The following is an 18,128-nucleotide window of genomic DNA, read 5'->3' as shown; positions in this document are numbered from 1 at the left end:
CAACCCAGTACTCGTAAGCATTACTTTCTGTGACTGTGGAGGTAGTGCATAGCTGTAACACGGATTTCTCTAATCCTCTTTTAAAGTCTCCCAATGTAATACATAATGTAACGACAACTACATAAATTGCCATAGCAGACAGTGTGAGACAAATAATGGAGTTTTCAGTGGAAGACAAACTTCATGTGATGAATACAGGACGGAATGGATAATGATAATCAATGGATAATGATGTCTTCTTACATTTCTAGGAGTGCTCCAGCAACATCTGGTGTGCCACAGAAGTTCCCTACACCTGATCTATATTATACAAAGAAACATGTTTCTATAGAGATGTTTTGCACTGTTTATTTGGTTGTTGCTCATTGAGAAACAGCACCAGATACCAAGGCACAGAAGACTGAACTTCTCAGAATCTCGCGCTGACCCTAAATCATCAACATACCTACAAGCCTTTGCAGGCACATGACATTTAGCAACTAGCTATTTTAAAAAAATCTGGAAGTTGTTTAGATACTTAAATTTGCCCTCCTACCAAGTTATGTGTTTTTAATGTGCACACTCAGAATCTACGCCACTCCAATACAATAAGAAGCTGCCATTCTGTTGTACTTGTGCTGGTAAAAGCTTTTTGTGAATAAAAGAAAAATATCCCTTTGTCTCCTTTGAGTAATAAGTTGTGGTGCTTTGCTGAATGATGTTACCTTGTCTGTTATACACAGCAGTCCACTTACATGCAACTTCTTTCCTTTAGGTAGTTTCTCTTAGTACACTGGGGCAAAATGGGGGATTGCTTCAAGCACCATAATGTTTTGATCAACTAACTACATCTTTTCAAGAGACCTGAACTCCATGTTCCTGCAAACCCTGCCTAGCCCAAGAAAATTGGTTGGAGAAACTCATTCAAAGCAGTAACTTTCATCAGAAATCTCCAGAGGGTGAGGTTACCTACAGTATTTTGGGAGAAATGATTCTAAGCAAGTTAGCTGCATGGAAAAAAATTAATGTACAGAGGAGCACCAAGCCATTGGTGCGAGTCATCAGCAAAAGTTTCAATGGAATCCCAAAATTTCATTGGACTTACAACAAGGAACAATCCTCGGGTCTGGTTCTCTTGAAGGTCACAGAGGGTGAGGATACAGTTTCCTTCCTGCGCCAGATTTGTTACAGAAGGCACCTAGGGGTGGGAATTCCCTTTTCCATTTGCACTCCATAGGTAGACTATAGTTCACCGGTTGGGTGAAAGTACAATGGCTTCCATTCCAGCAACTCAAGTTTCCTTTTTAACACTTCTCTCCATATTTGATCTTGTGCATCTCCCTATGGACAAGGTGTAAGGTAGAAATGGAGAACCTTTTCCTATGAAGGGCTGCTGGGTTATAGAAAGTCAACTAGGCAGAGCCATGGACCAAAGTGAGTGAAGTCTGCAGGACTATGTAGTTCTCTCACTCTCTGCCATCTTGTCTGTCTCACTCTCTGTTCCACCACATTTCTGGGGGATGCATGAATTACAGTCAACCTGTAAGTCCACCATCCCAGGTATGGTGCCAGCCTGAATCTTTGCTTCCTGGTGCAAGATCTATTTTGGAGAACAATGGGGAACAGGAAGAACAAGCTAATTGTGCATTCTCTCTCCTTTCCCTTCCTCACACCTGATGAGACTTTTAAAAGCATTGCCTTCTAGGATGTTGGGAAAGGGCTAGAGAGAATGTTCAAACAAAATAGCACTTTGGAGGGAGCACTTAGGTCACTTCCGTTCCTACTTAAGAGGAGGCACATTTCTTTAGGAAATGTCATGCACCAAAATTGCAACACAAACATCCAGCCCTGTTGATAGGTTCTCACTGGCAGGCTTTTAAAAATCTTGCCCGGTTAGAGCATTTTATTCTGCTCCTCATAACAAAGGAACATAGGAAGAGCCCTGCTTCCTAGTCCAACATCCAGTTGCCCACGATGGCTTACCAGGTGTCTATGGGAAGCCCACAAGGAAGAGACAAGCCCTCTCATACTGTGGTTCCTAAGGAAGTGGGATTCAGAAGCCTGATATCTCTGATCCTGGAGATAAAATCCAGCCACCCTAACAAGTAGCCGTTGCAGAATGTGTCTAATCCAATCTAAATTGGTGGCCATTGTCACACTTTATGGAAAAAAATCCCATATTCTGACTGTGCACCGCGTGGTACAATTCTCCTTTTTATCTCTCCTGAATCTTCAATTGCATGGCCCCATTAGGTTCTACTATTTTGAGAGGGGGGATGTGGGGGAAACCCTTTGTCCACTTTCTCAACACCATGCAATATCATATACACCACTAACATGCCACCTTTATTCAACTTCTTTTTCAAATTAAAAAGTAGCTTTTATTCACAGGGGAGTTGTCCCAGGCCTTTGATCCCTATGGTTACTTTTTTCTGCACCATTTCCAGTTCTACAAAGATCCTTTAAAAAATAAAAGGAAGACGTGGAAACATGATTTTTTTAAAGGCATGGTGGTATTGACTGGTTTGTTTTGATCCCTTTTCTAATGATCCCTTAGCCTGGGATTAATCTTTTCCCACAGCTGTCATTCATCCAGATAGTCATTTTCATCAACTCATCCACCACAACCAAGCACAACATGCATTTATCCAGGGTTTGCTATCAATGCTAGCACAAGAAACGTTGAACTATCCAAGCCCATATCCCTTTATTTGATTTGTGACTACTCATAATGGACCATTGAGGACTCAAAAAAATACCACCTGAGATTAATAGTCAGCACTTTTGTTCATGCAGCAAGGCGAGAAAAATCAACATTTCAGAAGCAAAATAACAAATGCCACTTTGGGTCTGGTACCCACTGTTCCTATAGAGGCTCTGCCGCCTCTGCTTTTAACAGTAAGTACAGATTCTGTTTTAGGAATGATGGAAAGCAATGAGTTACAAATGTGAAAGTTCAAATTTAAAAAAAGGAGAGACTGCTTTGTTCAGAATGCATTATTTACATCATTCTTTGATTAACACATACATTGTCTGTAGCTGAGCCACAACGAAATCCAGAGCATAGGTGTGTCCTTGAACAGTCTTACACACTACTCGTTTTCTTGCCACTGCAGTTGTTTATCGAGAGCTCTGAGGTTCCTACGTGCATTTCCAAAGCATCCTCCGTCTCGTCCATCTCCATGCTGTTGAGTTCATTCCCATTGCGGTAACTGTTCAAATTGAGGTCTTTCCCGTATAAAGCTGTTGTCGAGACATTTGGACACTGGTTGTGCCGCTGCGCTGACTTTTTGCCATTGTTGTAACGGCAGCGGATGTAGTTAGAGAAAGCCCTGCGGTAGATTTTGTTGAAGAGTGTGTATACCAGGGGGTTGACCCCAGAGCAGATGTAGCCCACCCAAACGAAGACGTCCAGGAGCTCCCCCAGCAGAGCCTCATCACAGGCTTCCTTGCAGAGGACAGACATGATGTTGGTGATGAAAAAGGGGCACCACATGATGAGGAACAGAAAGAAGACAATCCCCAGGACCTTGGAAGCCCTCCGCTCATTGTTGATGGACTGCATGGTGCCTTTCCGGAACAGCACCCCTTCCTTGTTGACAGGAGAGTTCAAGTGGGATGCGGCCTCATGGTTCTGGAGCATGGAGAGGTTCTCCGTGTTGTTCTCCTTCTTCAGACAGCTCATGCTGCTCCTCCTCTGCTTGGGCGCCTCCCCGTACAGGAACACAGATGCTTGCTTCTGCAGCACTTGGATGGTCAGGCAGTAGGCAAACACCATGATGATGAGCGGGATGAAGAACGCCACAAAGGAACCAATGAGGACAAAGTTCTCATCATTGAGGACGCAGCTTCCATTCACAAACACCCGGGAATCGTCTTGCAGGCCGATGACTGGGATGGGCAGCGAGATCCCTGAAGAGACCCATTCGGAAAGGGAAGGCCAAAAACAACAGCAGGAGCAGCAAAATACGTTATTTCAGTTTAGATTTATAACCCATTTTATAACCCCACTTATATGCTTGGAATGGATAATGATAATTTCATTTAACAATAGGGATGAGCAACTCTCCCTGTGTCAGTTTCTTTCATTCCTAGCGGATATTAGACATCAGTTTGCATTTTAAAAGTTGCCAGCATTTTAGTGGACATTTCTCTCAATATACTAATGTTTCTATTTCATTTCCCTTATTTATACACACTCTTGCAAGCACTGGGTAAACAGACAGAGCTCTGGGAGTAACACTTGCCCACCAGATGGCTCCACAAGTACAGGAAGAGGATGGCCAGCCATCTTGAACTTACTGCCCACCCAAAACATTCCATACCCACCAACTTAAATTGTTATTTTAATCAGCTACAAAAGAAACAGAGGAAATTATCACATATCTTGTCCACAACCTTCAAAAACTTGCTCCAGGCAAGCCTCCCCTGAAAAGCTTTCCCACAACCCAAGATTGCATTAAGCTATTGCATCATCCGGCTTAATTCCTGGCTCCTTTGTGAGCAGAGTATATGGCATCAAATTGTGGGTGGGGGTGGAGAAGGATGCTAACTTGGCAGGGCTAACCTTTGGATATCTGTGTTACATCTACACTGACTAAAACATCAGTGACACTTCTCTGGCTTTTAAAGAGCAAGGCTGGTATGGCATATACTAAGATTTTGCCCTAAAAAAAACATGGGGGGGGGGGAGAGCACAGCATAGACCACGTGACTCACCAGGGAGCACATCCAGGAAGAAGGACATCCCAGTTTTTGATCTGCAGAAGTTGGACAGTGTGACTTTCGAGGAACCAACTCATGCCTAATGTTCTACAAATGTCAGATACCCCTGCATCTCAGGTGACAAAATCACTTACCAGTCTTGGGTTCTACCCAAGTTCTACTCAAAGTAGACTAATTGAATTTACTGAGTTTGTCGTGTCCTTTGGTTCCAGTGGTTCTACGCTGAGTAGGACTAACATTGAAGACAACCCTTTGACTTGGGTGGGGGGCACACCATTTGCTGCTCTGTCTCAGCTAGTAAAATGTCCTGGGCCCATCCTAGAAACCTGACCTGGGTCAGAGCTAGGGATGTCAGAGAATTCCACCAAAAACAGGAAAGGAAGCAAAAATTGCTGCCATTCATGTGTTTGTCTTTGGTAAGCAATGGAAAACCAGTCAAGTGAATATGATCACTATTTGTTCATATTGTTTTTAAGTCTGCAAACAATAAGCAGTTAATGTGTCACACCACATTGTTTTGTCATTTCCTTTACATTGAATGTAAGCTTCATAAAGAGTTATGCAAGTTAAGTAACTCACATCACTTGCATCAAATAGCAGACTGCAGGGTGAACAGCTGAGTACTTGGTGGGAACCAAAGTGCAGTGGAACGGAAGCAGCACTGGTGGTGATGAATGCAGGTTGGAATGGATATTTCTGCTTTCTTAACATCCCTAGGAACCCACCCACCAAGTGGGCCAAGACCTTCTCAACATTTACCACTTTCCATGCTACTCTCTCACTTACAAAATGTACAGTTGTTTGGTGGGAGATGCAGGATGTGAAAGGCACGAAGGACAAGCAACATTTCAGCTGGCAGAATGCTGAGGAGGTTCAGTGGATGGCACTACTTCAGGCTTCAGGGGAACTGATCACTTAGAAATAAAACCCAGAGGGGTTGCTGGCATCTTAAAGGTAACATATTTAAGTGTTTGTGCAGAAGATTACACACCTGCACATGCCCAACAACTCTTTGCTGCAGATGTATCTATGCTGTTCACACAACCCTTGTCCAACAGGCTGGGTTTTGGCCAGCTTCAGATATTGATTGGCTTGCCCATATGGGTATCATAATTGATATTGGAAGGTGAAGTATAATGCTTAATAAACTCTGCCAGCCAATTAAAAAGAAAGCTTTATTGTTCGCAGCAACAGTCCATTATCATCAGTCATTGCAACCCATATTAACTGAAATTTATGGAAGTTTTTTCAAAGTAAGTAGAGGCTGGAAAAAGAAAACCATGCCAGTATTTACAAGGTTATAACTGGCAACAAGGGAGGGTGACTTACCTATAGAGATGGTCCAAACAGCAGCAATTTTCATTATTGCCTTGGTGCGAGAATTAAACCGGCTGTGCTCGATGGGGTTACGGATCGCAACATAGCGGTCAAGAGAGATGGCGCAGAGGTGCATGATAGAGGCAGTAGAAAAGAGGACATCTAAGGAAATCCAGATTGGACACAATTGTTTAGGTAAGGGCCAAGCATAATCTGAAACACAGAAAGAGAGAGAGGAAGAGAGAGAGGAAGAGAAGCAAGGGGAGAGAAGACAGATTAGTTGGGGGAGGGTTTCACACTAGTACTTAACAACCTAGTTGAGGCTCAGAATTGCACTGGGTGGCACATGAGAACGGCAGGAGAAATTCATCCCTTTGCATCTGGATGAAAAATGGCCTAATTCACATTTCTTGAACCAATACGGGAACAAAAACACAATTATCTGAAATTCACACTTCTCTGAATTTTGGTGCTGCAGCTCTCTAGCCAAACTATGGATACAAAAATGTGTGTAAGAATACATCAGCAAGCAGAAATCGGGGAGAGGGCTTTGCAAAATAAAAATGGCACGTTAGTCAAAATTGCATATGTCAGCGCTGCCCAAGGTCCCAGCTCACACAAGACCAACGCTGCTTCTTCCTCAAGTTAAAAAGTCTTTATTGAAGTTCAGTTTCATTTCCAGACGCGCAGCGCGCAACGCTACGTCTATGCCTTAGACCGTAGAAGTCCCATCTGAATCTCCTCCCCCCTGACACCAGCTTAAGATTCTAGCCTTACTCCACCTCTTCCTCTGTTCCTTCTTTCTCTGGGTCCTCCTGCTAGTCGGAGTCTCAGCCCTCCTAGACTCCTCTGACGCTGAGTCCCCTGACTCTTCTCCCCCCCTCCTTCGGGCTTTAGGACCTGGCTCCCAATCCGGGTTTTCTGCTGTCCCGCGCTCCTCCACATTTGAACTTGGCGCGCGCGCGCAGCCTCCCACTTTCCTTCTGACCGTTACACTTGTGTCACTGCTCCCTCTTTCGGGGAGGCTAGCTGGACCTGGCCTTCCCTCCGTTTCCCCACTTCCCGATGGGGGCGTGGTTACCCCTGACTCATCTTCTCTCCCCGCTGGAGGAGAAGCTGGTCCTGACTCATGTGACTCTTCCCCCCCACTGTGCTCTGGTGGGGGAACTGGTCCTGATCCTCCGCTACTCCCTTGGGAGTCCCCTCTGGTCCCTTGTTTATGGAGCGTCCCCCCTGGGACCCCCCTCGCCCTTACCATAGACGCCCCCTTCTGGGAATCTTCTGATCCGCTGGAGAAGCTCATGGAATCTCTCGGGCCACTGTCATATTCCCCTACGCTCCCCTCTGATTCCTCTCCTCCGCTCTCTATTTGCTCTCTCCCCTGCTCTTCTGCTCCTGAGCCTCTGACAGCATACAAAATACGTATATGAAGAGAAATTTGCTCTAAAATTGCTGGTGAATTTTCACAGGGATTTTAAAAAGAAACTGCAAATTACTGTGAAAAATTAAGATTGGAATAAAATGGGAAACTGGGAGAAACTTAAGTTGGTGGATTCACTCACCCCTAGGGAGCCCCTAGGTTTGTAGTTCCCAAACCGGGTGCTATGAGAAATCTGCTGAAGTGCCAAGAGAAAGGAAATAAAGAAATCAAAGCTGCAATGGGGGAGCCCCATGGCTGAGCAGGAGAGCACAGGCTCTGCATGCAGTAAGTCCCTGGTTCAATTCCCAGCTAGAACAATTTTAAAGTATCAGGTAGCAGGGAAGGGGAGGGACCTGAGACCCTGGACAGCCACACAGAGACCTAGTCTGGTCTAGGTGGGCAAGGAATATAGCCTGGTGGCACCCAAACGTGGTTCCCAAGGATCAGCCAGCACAGAACCCACTGAGATCCACTTCCATGTAATCATGCATGCAACTATGCTATGAACACTCCTAGATGCCCAGCCACAGAGGAGTGTCTTAAATATTGAATATGCTGGCTGCCCTTTCTACTGCCTGCCTTTCCAAGGGGACAGGTCAGGCCATGCTGCTGCACCTCGTTATTGAACGTGTTTGCATCATTTTATTGGTCCTGGAGCAGGCAAAGCCCTTGCTCTAAGACTGAGCTATGACCTTCTACTCAAATGGGAGTACAGGAAACTGCCTTAACCTGAGTCAGACCATTGGTCGATCTAGCTCAATACTGTCCACCAGGGCTGGGTGATATATCAATATATTGTCCAAATCTAGTTTGAAGTCGATACTGTGATATTGGTTTCATAATTTTTGACCTGGCAATATATCATGAATCATTCTGTGTGTGTGCGTGTGTGCGCGCAAGCGCTACACAAAAATCACAATGCGGGGAAAACTGTGAAGCCAGCCATTGCCTCCTCACAGCTCAATCCTTATTTCAGACATTGTAATATATTGGCATATCACAATGTTTAGCTGGTGATGCATCACAATGTTTAAAACCAGATATTGCCCAGCCCTATGTCCACCCTGACTGGTAGTGGGCTCTGCGGGGCTTCAGGCAGGACTCCGTTCCAGCTCTGTCTAGAGATGCCAGGGACTGAACCTGGAGGCTTCTATTTGCACAGCAACCCCCCCCCCACTGTGCTATGACCCTTTCCCCAAGGAAAATCAGGCCAGCTACCAGGGGCTGTGCAAATCATGGAGTCTCTCCCTTTTAGATAAGCAGAGAGAGGTTGCTAATTAGTTTTAAGGAAGGCCAGGCACTCATCCAAGATGAGAAACAAGTCATCCTCAGAGCCACCTTTAAATAAATAAGACATGTGCAGCTTAATGAAAGTGAGCTCAATTCAACCTGTGACTTAATCCGCGATTTAAGAGGTGATGACCTTCTGAATGAGGCACAAGCAAACATTGCATTTCTTTCCAGAATGTTATGCAGCTGTTTTGCTTCCCAGATAATTTGTATTCATTCAGCTAAAAATAATAATCCGGGACGATCCTAGTATATCATGAGATGAAGTTTTACTTGCATACTCGTCTGAGGGTGGTTCTTAGGGTACATAAGATTATTTGTCTCATGGTGATCAGTTACCCCCTTTGCACCCTTAAATTGCCCTGCTGGGCTCACAACCAGAATGGCTAAGAGAGGGGCATGGGAAGGGCTCCCCACTGTCGTGGCCCTGATTGGGAGGCAAGAAGTGGTTACTACTTTTTACATGGGCAGATGAAAATGCTGGGAGGGAATTGAACTATCTGTTCCAGCTTCCCCAACCTGGGTCCTCCAGTTCCCATCAACCCCACCCAGCATGGCTATATGATCTTGGCTGTGCTATCTGGGATGGATGGGAATGGAACTCCAAAATATCTAGAGGGCACCGGGTTGGGGAAGCTTGCAATATTCTGACTTGCACTGGCTTTCCAGGGTTTCAGGCAGAGAGGGGTGGGGTGGGTCTTTTGCAACTCTTCTGCTTGTTTGAACTTCCCACCCCCAAATGCTACTATGTCATTTATCTCATTTGCCCATTGCAGCAAAATTACTTAACTTACACTACTGATATAATCAATTACATTGTCATCTCCTTCCACCCAGCTCATTTTAATACAAAGGAAACACAGTGCAAATGTGATGGCAGGGTGAGGCAGGGTGGGGCCATGATATAAATAATAAGGTATCATTTGCAAACCAAAAGCAACAAAAACAGTGAACACTGATTGCATTCCCTAAATTGATTTCCATTCCAGACTTGGGGAAAATAAGCGAACACCCACATCTTCTGCTTCTGTTTCTGTCAGAATTCTTTGACATCCCTACCTCCCACTTAGGTTTTTTTATTTTTATATGATGATGATGCTAATCAACTAAGAACAAGATCTAATTTAGGGCTGCTGGGATTGAACCCAAGGCTTTCCCACATACAGATTATGTGCGCTGCTGATGATGTGGGCTGCCTGTTGTCAAGGTGAGGTCCTTTCGTTTGTGGCTGTTCAAGAGCCTATTATTGTGGCAATGACTGTTTAGATTAGGGATGGGGAGCCTGCAGCCCTCTGGATGCTGCTGTTTTGATAATATTAGACCATTGGTCTTGGTGACCTGGATGGAGTCCACAACGTTGGCTCCCTATCTGTGACTTGTGACCTACAGATCAGGGCATGCAAGACTCCACACACCCTCTGTTTCATTGAGCAAACTGGCAACTGTGACCCTGTTTGCCAAATTCCCTTACAATTTCCTTAGAGTGGCCATTTCTCTTAAGAGTTTAGGGGCTGCAAATGGAACTTGTGGCCCATTCACATCAGAATGCACAGACCATGGTGATGTGATGGAAGCGTTTTTCATACTAATTCCATTTCCCTTCATCTGCTTCCCCTATCCACACACACACACACACACACACACTTCAACAGCCACAGATTTTACAGAAACAGTGAGCAATTACATGGAGTTTAAACTTTTCTTGCACTTCACTACTCGTATATCCCCTGCCCACCCACCCCCACATCAGAAGTGAAGACTTTCTCACACTGAAAAGCAGCGTATGGCAACAGAAGGAGAAGCGATGCTCTCTCGTCTCTGCTCCATTCCCAGACAAGTGACTCGCAAAATTACCCCATCTTGATGAGGTGCATTGCTAATGGCCCTCATCATGCCACCTTCCTTTCCCTGAGCCGAGAGAGATGGGACAATTAGTCTAATCAGGCAACTTTGTCACTGGTGATTTTTGAAAACAAGCAAATCCTTCCTGGTGGGTGCAGGAGGAAGAGTCAAGGGCATCGCTGACTGTTGCTCTCCAGGCATTATTTAGGTCTCTTAAAACACGGCTCCTCTTTAGCTTTCATGTGCTGACATCAATGTGTTCTGGGTGGCAATCACTCTAATATGCTTTCAAGAAATGTGTCTTGACCTTGTTCCAACAGAGGTGGTAAACCTGTCTGTTTGGACAGCTTCAGACTCCAGGTGGGGGCTCACATGGTTGACTCAAACTCCAGACCAGAAAAAATAACTTTTAAAAACCTTGGCACTTCTGTTTGCTTCACCGCTTCCACCCGGGGAAAACTCATGGTTTAGCACTGAATCAGAGCAAACAGCAACTGAGTTTTCAGCAGATTCCCATTTGTTCCGATTTATCACTAAAAAGCAGGTTTTCTGATGAAAAGCAACAGGGCAAAGGGAAAAATGCTCAGACCCAATTCTAGAATGCACAGGGCAAGTGGAAAATTGCTTGGACATTCTGAGCGTGCATGCCCTCCAACATTTCTCCAGTGAATATAGGGACAACAACAACAACAACTTTCTTATTTTACCCGATCCAACTGGGTAGCCAGTTAGTGGGTGGTCACTTATTTTTATTTATTTTTAATTGGTGTTTTTTTAAAAAAATAATATTTCAAGTTGTATGGTTGTTGTAAACCTCTTTGGGTTTTGTTTTTGAGAAATAATGCTATATTTTAAATAAATAAATTGGATTAAATGGGTAGGGACTACAGACTGCCATTTTGATGCCATGATGTGATGATGTGGATGCTGCAAAAAAAGAGGCACATTGTAAACATCCCACAGTTTCCCCCTCAAAGCTATGTTGCCTATTTCTTTAAAGGATTCTTCAAGATCTCAAATGCTGCTGAGTTCATTTACTGAGGCCACGTGAGGCAGCGTAGCCTGATTTAGAGATGTTGAGACAAAGGGGGCAGAATGGAGAAATAGCGTAAGGAAAACTGGAAAGGAACAGAAAAGATGGAACAAACAAACAAACAAACAATCAAAAACTGAGCCCCAAACCCCTTTTCCTAAGGTGCAAGAAGGACACTAAAAATTGTCAAATGATCTGGGGACGTGGGAGCTTCATCAGCTGGGTTCCACACAACAGTTCCCACTTTTAATTAAGAGGTCTCCACTCCTGCCCCCGCTGAATTAATTTAAAATATAATAATAACAGCAAATGTATCTATTTTATTTCCACAGCTTACAACCTGCTTCATTGTTGGCATATCTTAAATGGGAGCCTTCCCTATTTGTATATCTTAATGGAACTAGTTTTCTTGATAAGATTCAAAATGCAGCCCCAGTAACCTCAACCTGTTTACTTGGCTCATAAGAAGGCGTCATGTGGGCAAGGATGAGAATTCATCAGCCAAAGGAAAGCTTCGGCCGATGGCTAGAGGTGAGTGCTCAACTAGGGATTTACGACATGGATCTTCCACACATGCACATGCACACACATGCACACACAGTCTCTATTCACCAGGAGAAAGCTATAAAGGACCACGAGTGGTGAAATGACGGGATGTCATTCCCCTTGCAGAATTATTATAATAAGCATTTGGTTGGTAGCTGTGAGAACAGGATGTTGGGTTAGATGGGTCTTTGACCCAATCCAGCAGCCATATACAGAATTATCAGCCACCTTTCAAGAGCCACTGTACTCAAGCCCCTTTCACAATGTTAATTCCCTGAGCTATGGATGCCCACCTGAACAAGGGCAAAGACAAAAGAGACATAATCATTGACTGCTGGTAGCTCAAAATCATCAGTCAAAGCACCCAAGCAATGAAAATGTTTAAGTCAATAGAAAATTAAGTATCTCCTTAAGCCCTTCCCCTGCTGAAGACTGGCACAGCAAGTTTCCTCCAAGCTTTCCGACATTCAAAGTGCCCTCCACTGAACCCTTCAGAGGCTCTTACAGATGATGGATTAATTTTCTGCCTTTGTAAAGTTAATGGCATTTCACTTGCCTGCTGGGGTTAAAAAGCCAACAGGCTGCCTTTAGAAAAAGGTCAGGGAGATGGACTGATGGGTCCCCTGACAGCAGCAGAGAGTCACGCTCCGAAGAGAGCAAGCCATGTCCTGTTCAAAATGAACCATGGCTCCTCTCCCTGACAGCTCAAGGAAATGATCTTCACCCCTCATTTGAATTTCTGTATGCAACAGGACCACTAAGATGAGTCAGGCAGAGATAGCAAGTTGCTCAGAGGCGTTGAAGCTTAAGACTTCAAGCCACACAGCTTTGCCTCCAAGATGTTTCCAGCTTAGATAAGGAGAGGTAGAATTTGAGTAGTTATTGGCCTACTTTAGGCACATTAGGTCTACATTCTAACTCTTGTTGGAGCAATGTGTCAGCTCTCTTGGAGCTCTCCCAGGTTCTGAAAATCCTACCTGCCTCCTTCATGCCTGCTATTAACAATAATCTGCATGCTGAACTTCACCTACCACCTCCATGGGCCTCTGGCAGCAGACAGAGGACAGCAATCTGGCTGCCAAATTCTGCACTAGCTGAAGTTTCTGAACCATCTTCAGAGTCAGCCCGATATATAATGTGTTGCAGGAATCTAACCTAGAGGTTACCGGAGCATAGACAATAGTAGTTAGGCTGTCCCTGTCCAGATAGAGACACAGGTCTATCCAAAGCTGATGGAAGACGCTCTGCACCACTGAGGTCACTAGGGAAGCATGATCAGAGTTCAAGGACAGATTGCTGTCAGGCAAATGCAACTGGGGTGGAAAGCAGAGACAGTGAGAAGTATGACTGGGGAGAGGGGTCCTGGCCAGATACCAAGGACTGGAGGACCACATTTCCCCCCAGGCCTGATGTAGCTCACAATCACTTAGTCCTTGTTGCGGCTGAACAATGTTTTAAAACTGTCTTCTCCACCCCAACACTCTGCTCCCTGCACCACACTGAAGACAGACACAAATTTCTCCATCACTCTGGCTAACAGGACCCCACTGACCCACCTCATCAGTGTTCTTCATCCCAAGAAACAGGACAGCGGACACCACTTCCGTTATGTCACCCTGGCATTTAATTACTGAGGAAGGTCATTACCAACTACATTTCTCTTATCGTGGGGAAATTCCTTTGAACTCCTATTTCAGCTCCCTGACTGTAGCTAAATTGAAAACACTGCTACTGCCTCCTTGGACAAGAGTCACTTCTTATTAAAAAGCAAAGTGGTCTTTTAAGAGAGGGGTGTTATTTCCAAAAAGGGTTTTGTTATCAATTAATGAATCAATTAAAACAAGGGTTTTAAACAGACATCTTTGGAAGTGGCAAGATCTTATCAGCAAGCTCTTTTGCAAGGCAGCCTGATTCAGATGATCAGGGGCATGATCCAGCACTGTGGTTGGTAAGCATGGAGCCCAGCACCTGGCAGCACTAGAGCCAATGACAGGCAGAACCAGCTGAGTCTAGCTTTGCCTCCTCTCTCCTCCCTGCTGAATACTACATGAGGCAACACTGAGACCAAGGAGGAGGATGCTGACAGGCAGTGCCCTCCTTTAGGCTGGATGCAGGTGAGAAAGCAGACAGGTGGGAGCTGACTGAGAGCAGGCTGAGGTTGGTGAGGTACTGCCCCATTCATCCAAATGAGCCAGCTTCTACTGCTCCATTGAAATGAGCTGTGCGCATTGCTATCCCAATGCTTGCTAACTGTGGAGAGGTTTTATTCATTTATTGCATAGAATTTATATCCTGCTTGATTGCTATTGTTGTTGGTTTTACAAAAAACTTTCCAAGTGGTTTGCAAAATGAATAAAACAATAAAATTATTAATAAAAGCTGTAAGCTGTTAAAAACAACTATTTAAAATGTTTGAGAAAAATAAAAGTCAGTGATAAACTCAAATTGGTTTTTTAAAAAACAAACACAACATTCTGCATATTTGGGTAGGCTTACTGAAACAAAAATTTTTCTAGCAGGCACCAGAAAGAGTACAGTTAAGTCGCCTGCCTGATGTCACTAGGCAGGGAGTTCCAAAGCGCAGGTGCTGCCACACTACAAGATTGATTGCTTACAAGCGCTGAATGGGTATCATGCAGCACCTACAATGGAACCAGTTCTGCAGAACAAAATGGTCACGGGGGCATATCTGGCCAAAGGTGATCTTGCACTTAAGTGATTTTACACTTAAGTTATATACTGGAAGTGTAAAAGAAATAAGAAAAAAAGGTAAAGGACCCCTGAATGGTTAAGTTCAGTCAAAGGCGACTATGGGGTTGTGGCACTCATCTCACTTTTCCGGCTGGGGGAGCCAGCATTTGTCCACAGACAGCTTTCCGGGTCATGTGGTCACCTGTTTTTCTTTTCATAAAAGAAAATACTGCATTGCTGCGAACCATGCAGCTAGCAGTGATCTTATTTGCGATTGATGTCGGCTTTCTTTGCAACCTTAAAAAGGCATTACAAATAGCTCATTGGGAGGCCTTGTCTTCCTATTTTGACAGCTGGCACTTTTCCTTCTGCCTTGGCAAGGCAGAGAGCAGAAGCAAGGAGGAGGTTGTTGGTTGAATCAATCTCAGAGGCTGTGAGTGGCACATGAGTTTTCAAGATCTGTTTGCCAGGCAGAGACAGAGGATGTGAACAAAGACAAGTGTGCCCAGCACAGCATAGCAGTTAAGAGTGTGGGGCTGAAATCATGGGAAATTGGGTTCAAATCCCCACTCAACCATGAAGCTCGTAGGCAGCATCCGCTCAGCCATTATCTCTCAGCCTGACCGACCACACAGGGCTTTTGTGAGGATAATCAGATGGGTAGAGGAGGGTGTGTTCTACTCTGGCATGAACTCCGTGACCCAAACATCCCTTTGAAGGGAAATGAAAATGCAATGAGGAAATAAAAGTTTTAAGTGTCTTTTGAAGTTCCACAAAAAGAGTTGACATCTTTGGTTTGTGCCTGGGCTCCTGAGACTTTAACAAACTCACAACTGGCAAAGGAATTAGCTGGTCACATTTTCCCTGCCAGTGAGATATCTTTGTGGTCAGAAAAGCTTCAAGTCTCTGATATCAGAGGTAATAAGCCACTACAACTAGCCATCACTGATAGCCTTGTCCTGCATGAATTTATCCTTTTGTCCCAACATTTAAATGCCTGCTGAAAACTGTTCTATTCCACCAGGCCTATGCAGGAAATTATGAGTTTTTTGTTTTGAACTTTTAAAGCTTTTACTGCATGCTTTTATGCTCTTTATGCTTTTATAATTGCTGTAAACTGCTTTAATAATTTTAAGTGGTATAGTGGTATACAAATATTGTTATGAATAAACAAATAAAATGCAATTTGTCTAGTTCCCTTTTAAAAGCTGTGCAATTGGTGGCCATTTTGTGGTAGCAAATTCCATAGTTTAACTCTGTGCTTCCTAAATATGTACTTTCTTTTACCTGCCCTGGATCTTCTAATGGTCAGCTTCCAGCTCAGGTTCCAAGGCTATGTGACAGGGAGAAAAACTCCATATTCACCTTTTTTGACATCATGGATAATCTTGCACACCTCTACAGGTACCCTCTTAGTGACCTTCCCCCTCACCCTCACCTTCACCCCCCACTAAATCACAGAGCCCCAAATATTTTAACCTTCCCTCCTAAGAGGGTTTTCAGGACACTTTGCAAGCTCTACAATATCCTGAGTGCAAACAAATCCCTGCTCACCCTTAAAGCTCACTGGGTTAATTTAGACCAACCATCCCTTGGTCGGCCTGACCCACCTCACAGAGTTGCTATGAAGATATAATGGGTGGGTGGATGAGAGCGAAATATGACACCCAGAGCCCCATGGAGAAGGGGCAAGATAAAATTCCCATTGTGGAATGCCCTCCCGAGTAAGATCCCTGCCATTAGTAACTTTCAGGAGGAATTTGAAAACATTCCTGTATAATCAGGCATTTGGTGGATGAAGTACACTGCTCCTGGAAATCTTGAGGTCATTAGATGCAAGTATGTTTTTAACTGTGATAGCTTTTAGAATATTTTAAACGGAAACTGCTTTTAGACATTTTAATTCTGATTGTTTTTAGAATGCTTTAATTTGTTTTAGAATTAATTTGTTTTCTTTTTGTTCTTAAATTGTGTGTTTGCTTGCTACCCTAGGCTCCTTGGGGAGGAGGGGCAGGGGATAGAAATGCAATTAATAAATGAAATATTTTTTAAAGCTCTGTTCAAAAACAGGAGCTTGAAATTTTCAACTGCCTGTTAGTCCATCATTATGGCAGATTGCCGAGCAAGGTTGGGATGCAGGAGTAAAAATAGCCCAGGAAGCACACACATTTTAATTAGCATTTTGACAAACATATGGCAGTTAACACAACACACACAATTCATTCTTTTTAACATACTGACTAAATACTTCGGAGATAATTATTTTCGTTTTGTGTTATTCAGAACATGAGCAATGCTGCTGTTTAAAAACCCAAATCCAAACAGAACTTGCTTTTCAAGCCAAAACCACAAGAGTGTGATTGTGCTTAAGAAGCAAGTGGCTCCACGGGGAGGCTGATGGGCAGAAGAGCAGCTCCCTGTGCTCAGAAGGAGGAATCTACTCATCAGACAGACATGGCAGAGTTGTGATCTATCAGCCAGGGTCAGCAGTTGGCAGCCTGCCTGGGCATTAGGGATGGAGCAGATTTGTCAGTTTCAGCTTTTCTTCTTCTTTCTCATTCTTAAGCTCAGCTCTGAACATTTCATTCATTCATTCATTCATTCATTCATTCATTCCCTCCTTTTTCCTTCTATGGAGCTCAAATTGGCTTCCATAGTTCCTCTTCCTCTCCATTTTCTGGTCACAAAAACCCTGTGAGGAAGGTTAGACTGAGAGGCAGTGAATGGCCCAAGATCACCTAAGCGAGTTTCATGGCTGAGTGTGGATTAGAACCCTGGTTCCCAGAACTTAGCCCAACACTCAAGCCAATACACACCACATTGTCTTCTAAAGGCTACATTACCCTGTACCATACCCTCCGAAATTCCTCTGTTGAAAACAGGGACATTCTATTCCACATCACTATCACTGCTGGGGGGGGGGGAGAGGCATTTTTTTTGGCATGTTAATATTTTTATTAAAGTTTTTCATTTTGCAAACAACGAGAGCCCAGCTAATTCCAGCACCCACCCTCAACCACCACAACATCCTTGCCCCCACCCCTCAAACTCCAGTCCCCACAGGCTTGCCTGCACCCCACCAGCAACACCCATCTCCACTGCACATCCCCCCCAAGAGCCCGCTCCTTCCTAGGGTCTCCTCCAGCTGCTGCCTTCTCTTCAGGCCTGACCTGGCTCACTTTCTCTGGCCAGCTGGGTGAGTGGCTGAGGGCCTGCCAGGCTAGAGAGCCACAGCCTCCCATGGCAGGGACGGAGGCATGGGCATCCCTGTTGCCTTGCTCTCCC

At 44.4% G+C, this 18,128-nt stretch overlaps 1 protein-coding gene and 1 long non-coding RNA gene across 11 annotated transcripts in view; both read right to left on the bottom strand.

Moving 5' to 3' along the window:
- Positions 1-333: 333 nt before the first annotated feature.
- On the bottom strand, positions 334-2,344 carry LOC128406302 (uncharacterized). The gene is made up of 2 exons (XR_008328455.1): positions 1,169-2,344; positions 334-986 (listed from the first exon to the last, which is right to left on the bottom strand). It is a non-coding gene; the product is annotated as an uncharacterized LOC128406302 (long non-coding RNA).
- A 317-nt stretch (positions 2,345-2,661) lies between these two features.
- The window catches only part of LOC128406301 (5-hydroxytryptamine receptor 2A-like), a 239,588-nt gene continuing 224,121 nt past the window's right edge, over positions 2,662-18,128 (bottom strand). For all 10 annotated transcript variants that reach the window (XM_053373594.1, XM_053373598.1, XM_053373600.1 and 7 more), the window contains 2 exons: positions 6,034-6,234; positions 2,662-3,891 (listed from right to left, as the gene is read on the bottom strand). In XM_053373594.1, coding sequence (XP_053229569.1) covers positions 3,065-3,891; positions 6,034-6,234 — 1,028 coding nt within the window. In that variant the 3' untranslated portion in view covers positions 2,662-3,064. The remainder of the gene's footprint in view (positions 3,892-6,033; positions 6,235-18,128) is intronic.

This window comes from Podarcis raffonei, chromosome Z (assembly GCF_027172205.1).
Source record: "Podarcis raffonei isolate rPodRaf1 chromosome Z, rPodRaf1.pri, whole genome shotgun sequence".
Lineage (NCBI taxonomy): Eukaryota > Metazoa > Chordata > Lepidosauria > Squamata > Lacertidae > Podarcis > Podarcis raffonei.
This window is presented reverse-complemented; position numbering and strand designations above follow the sequence as displayed.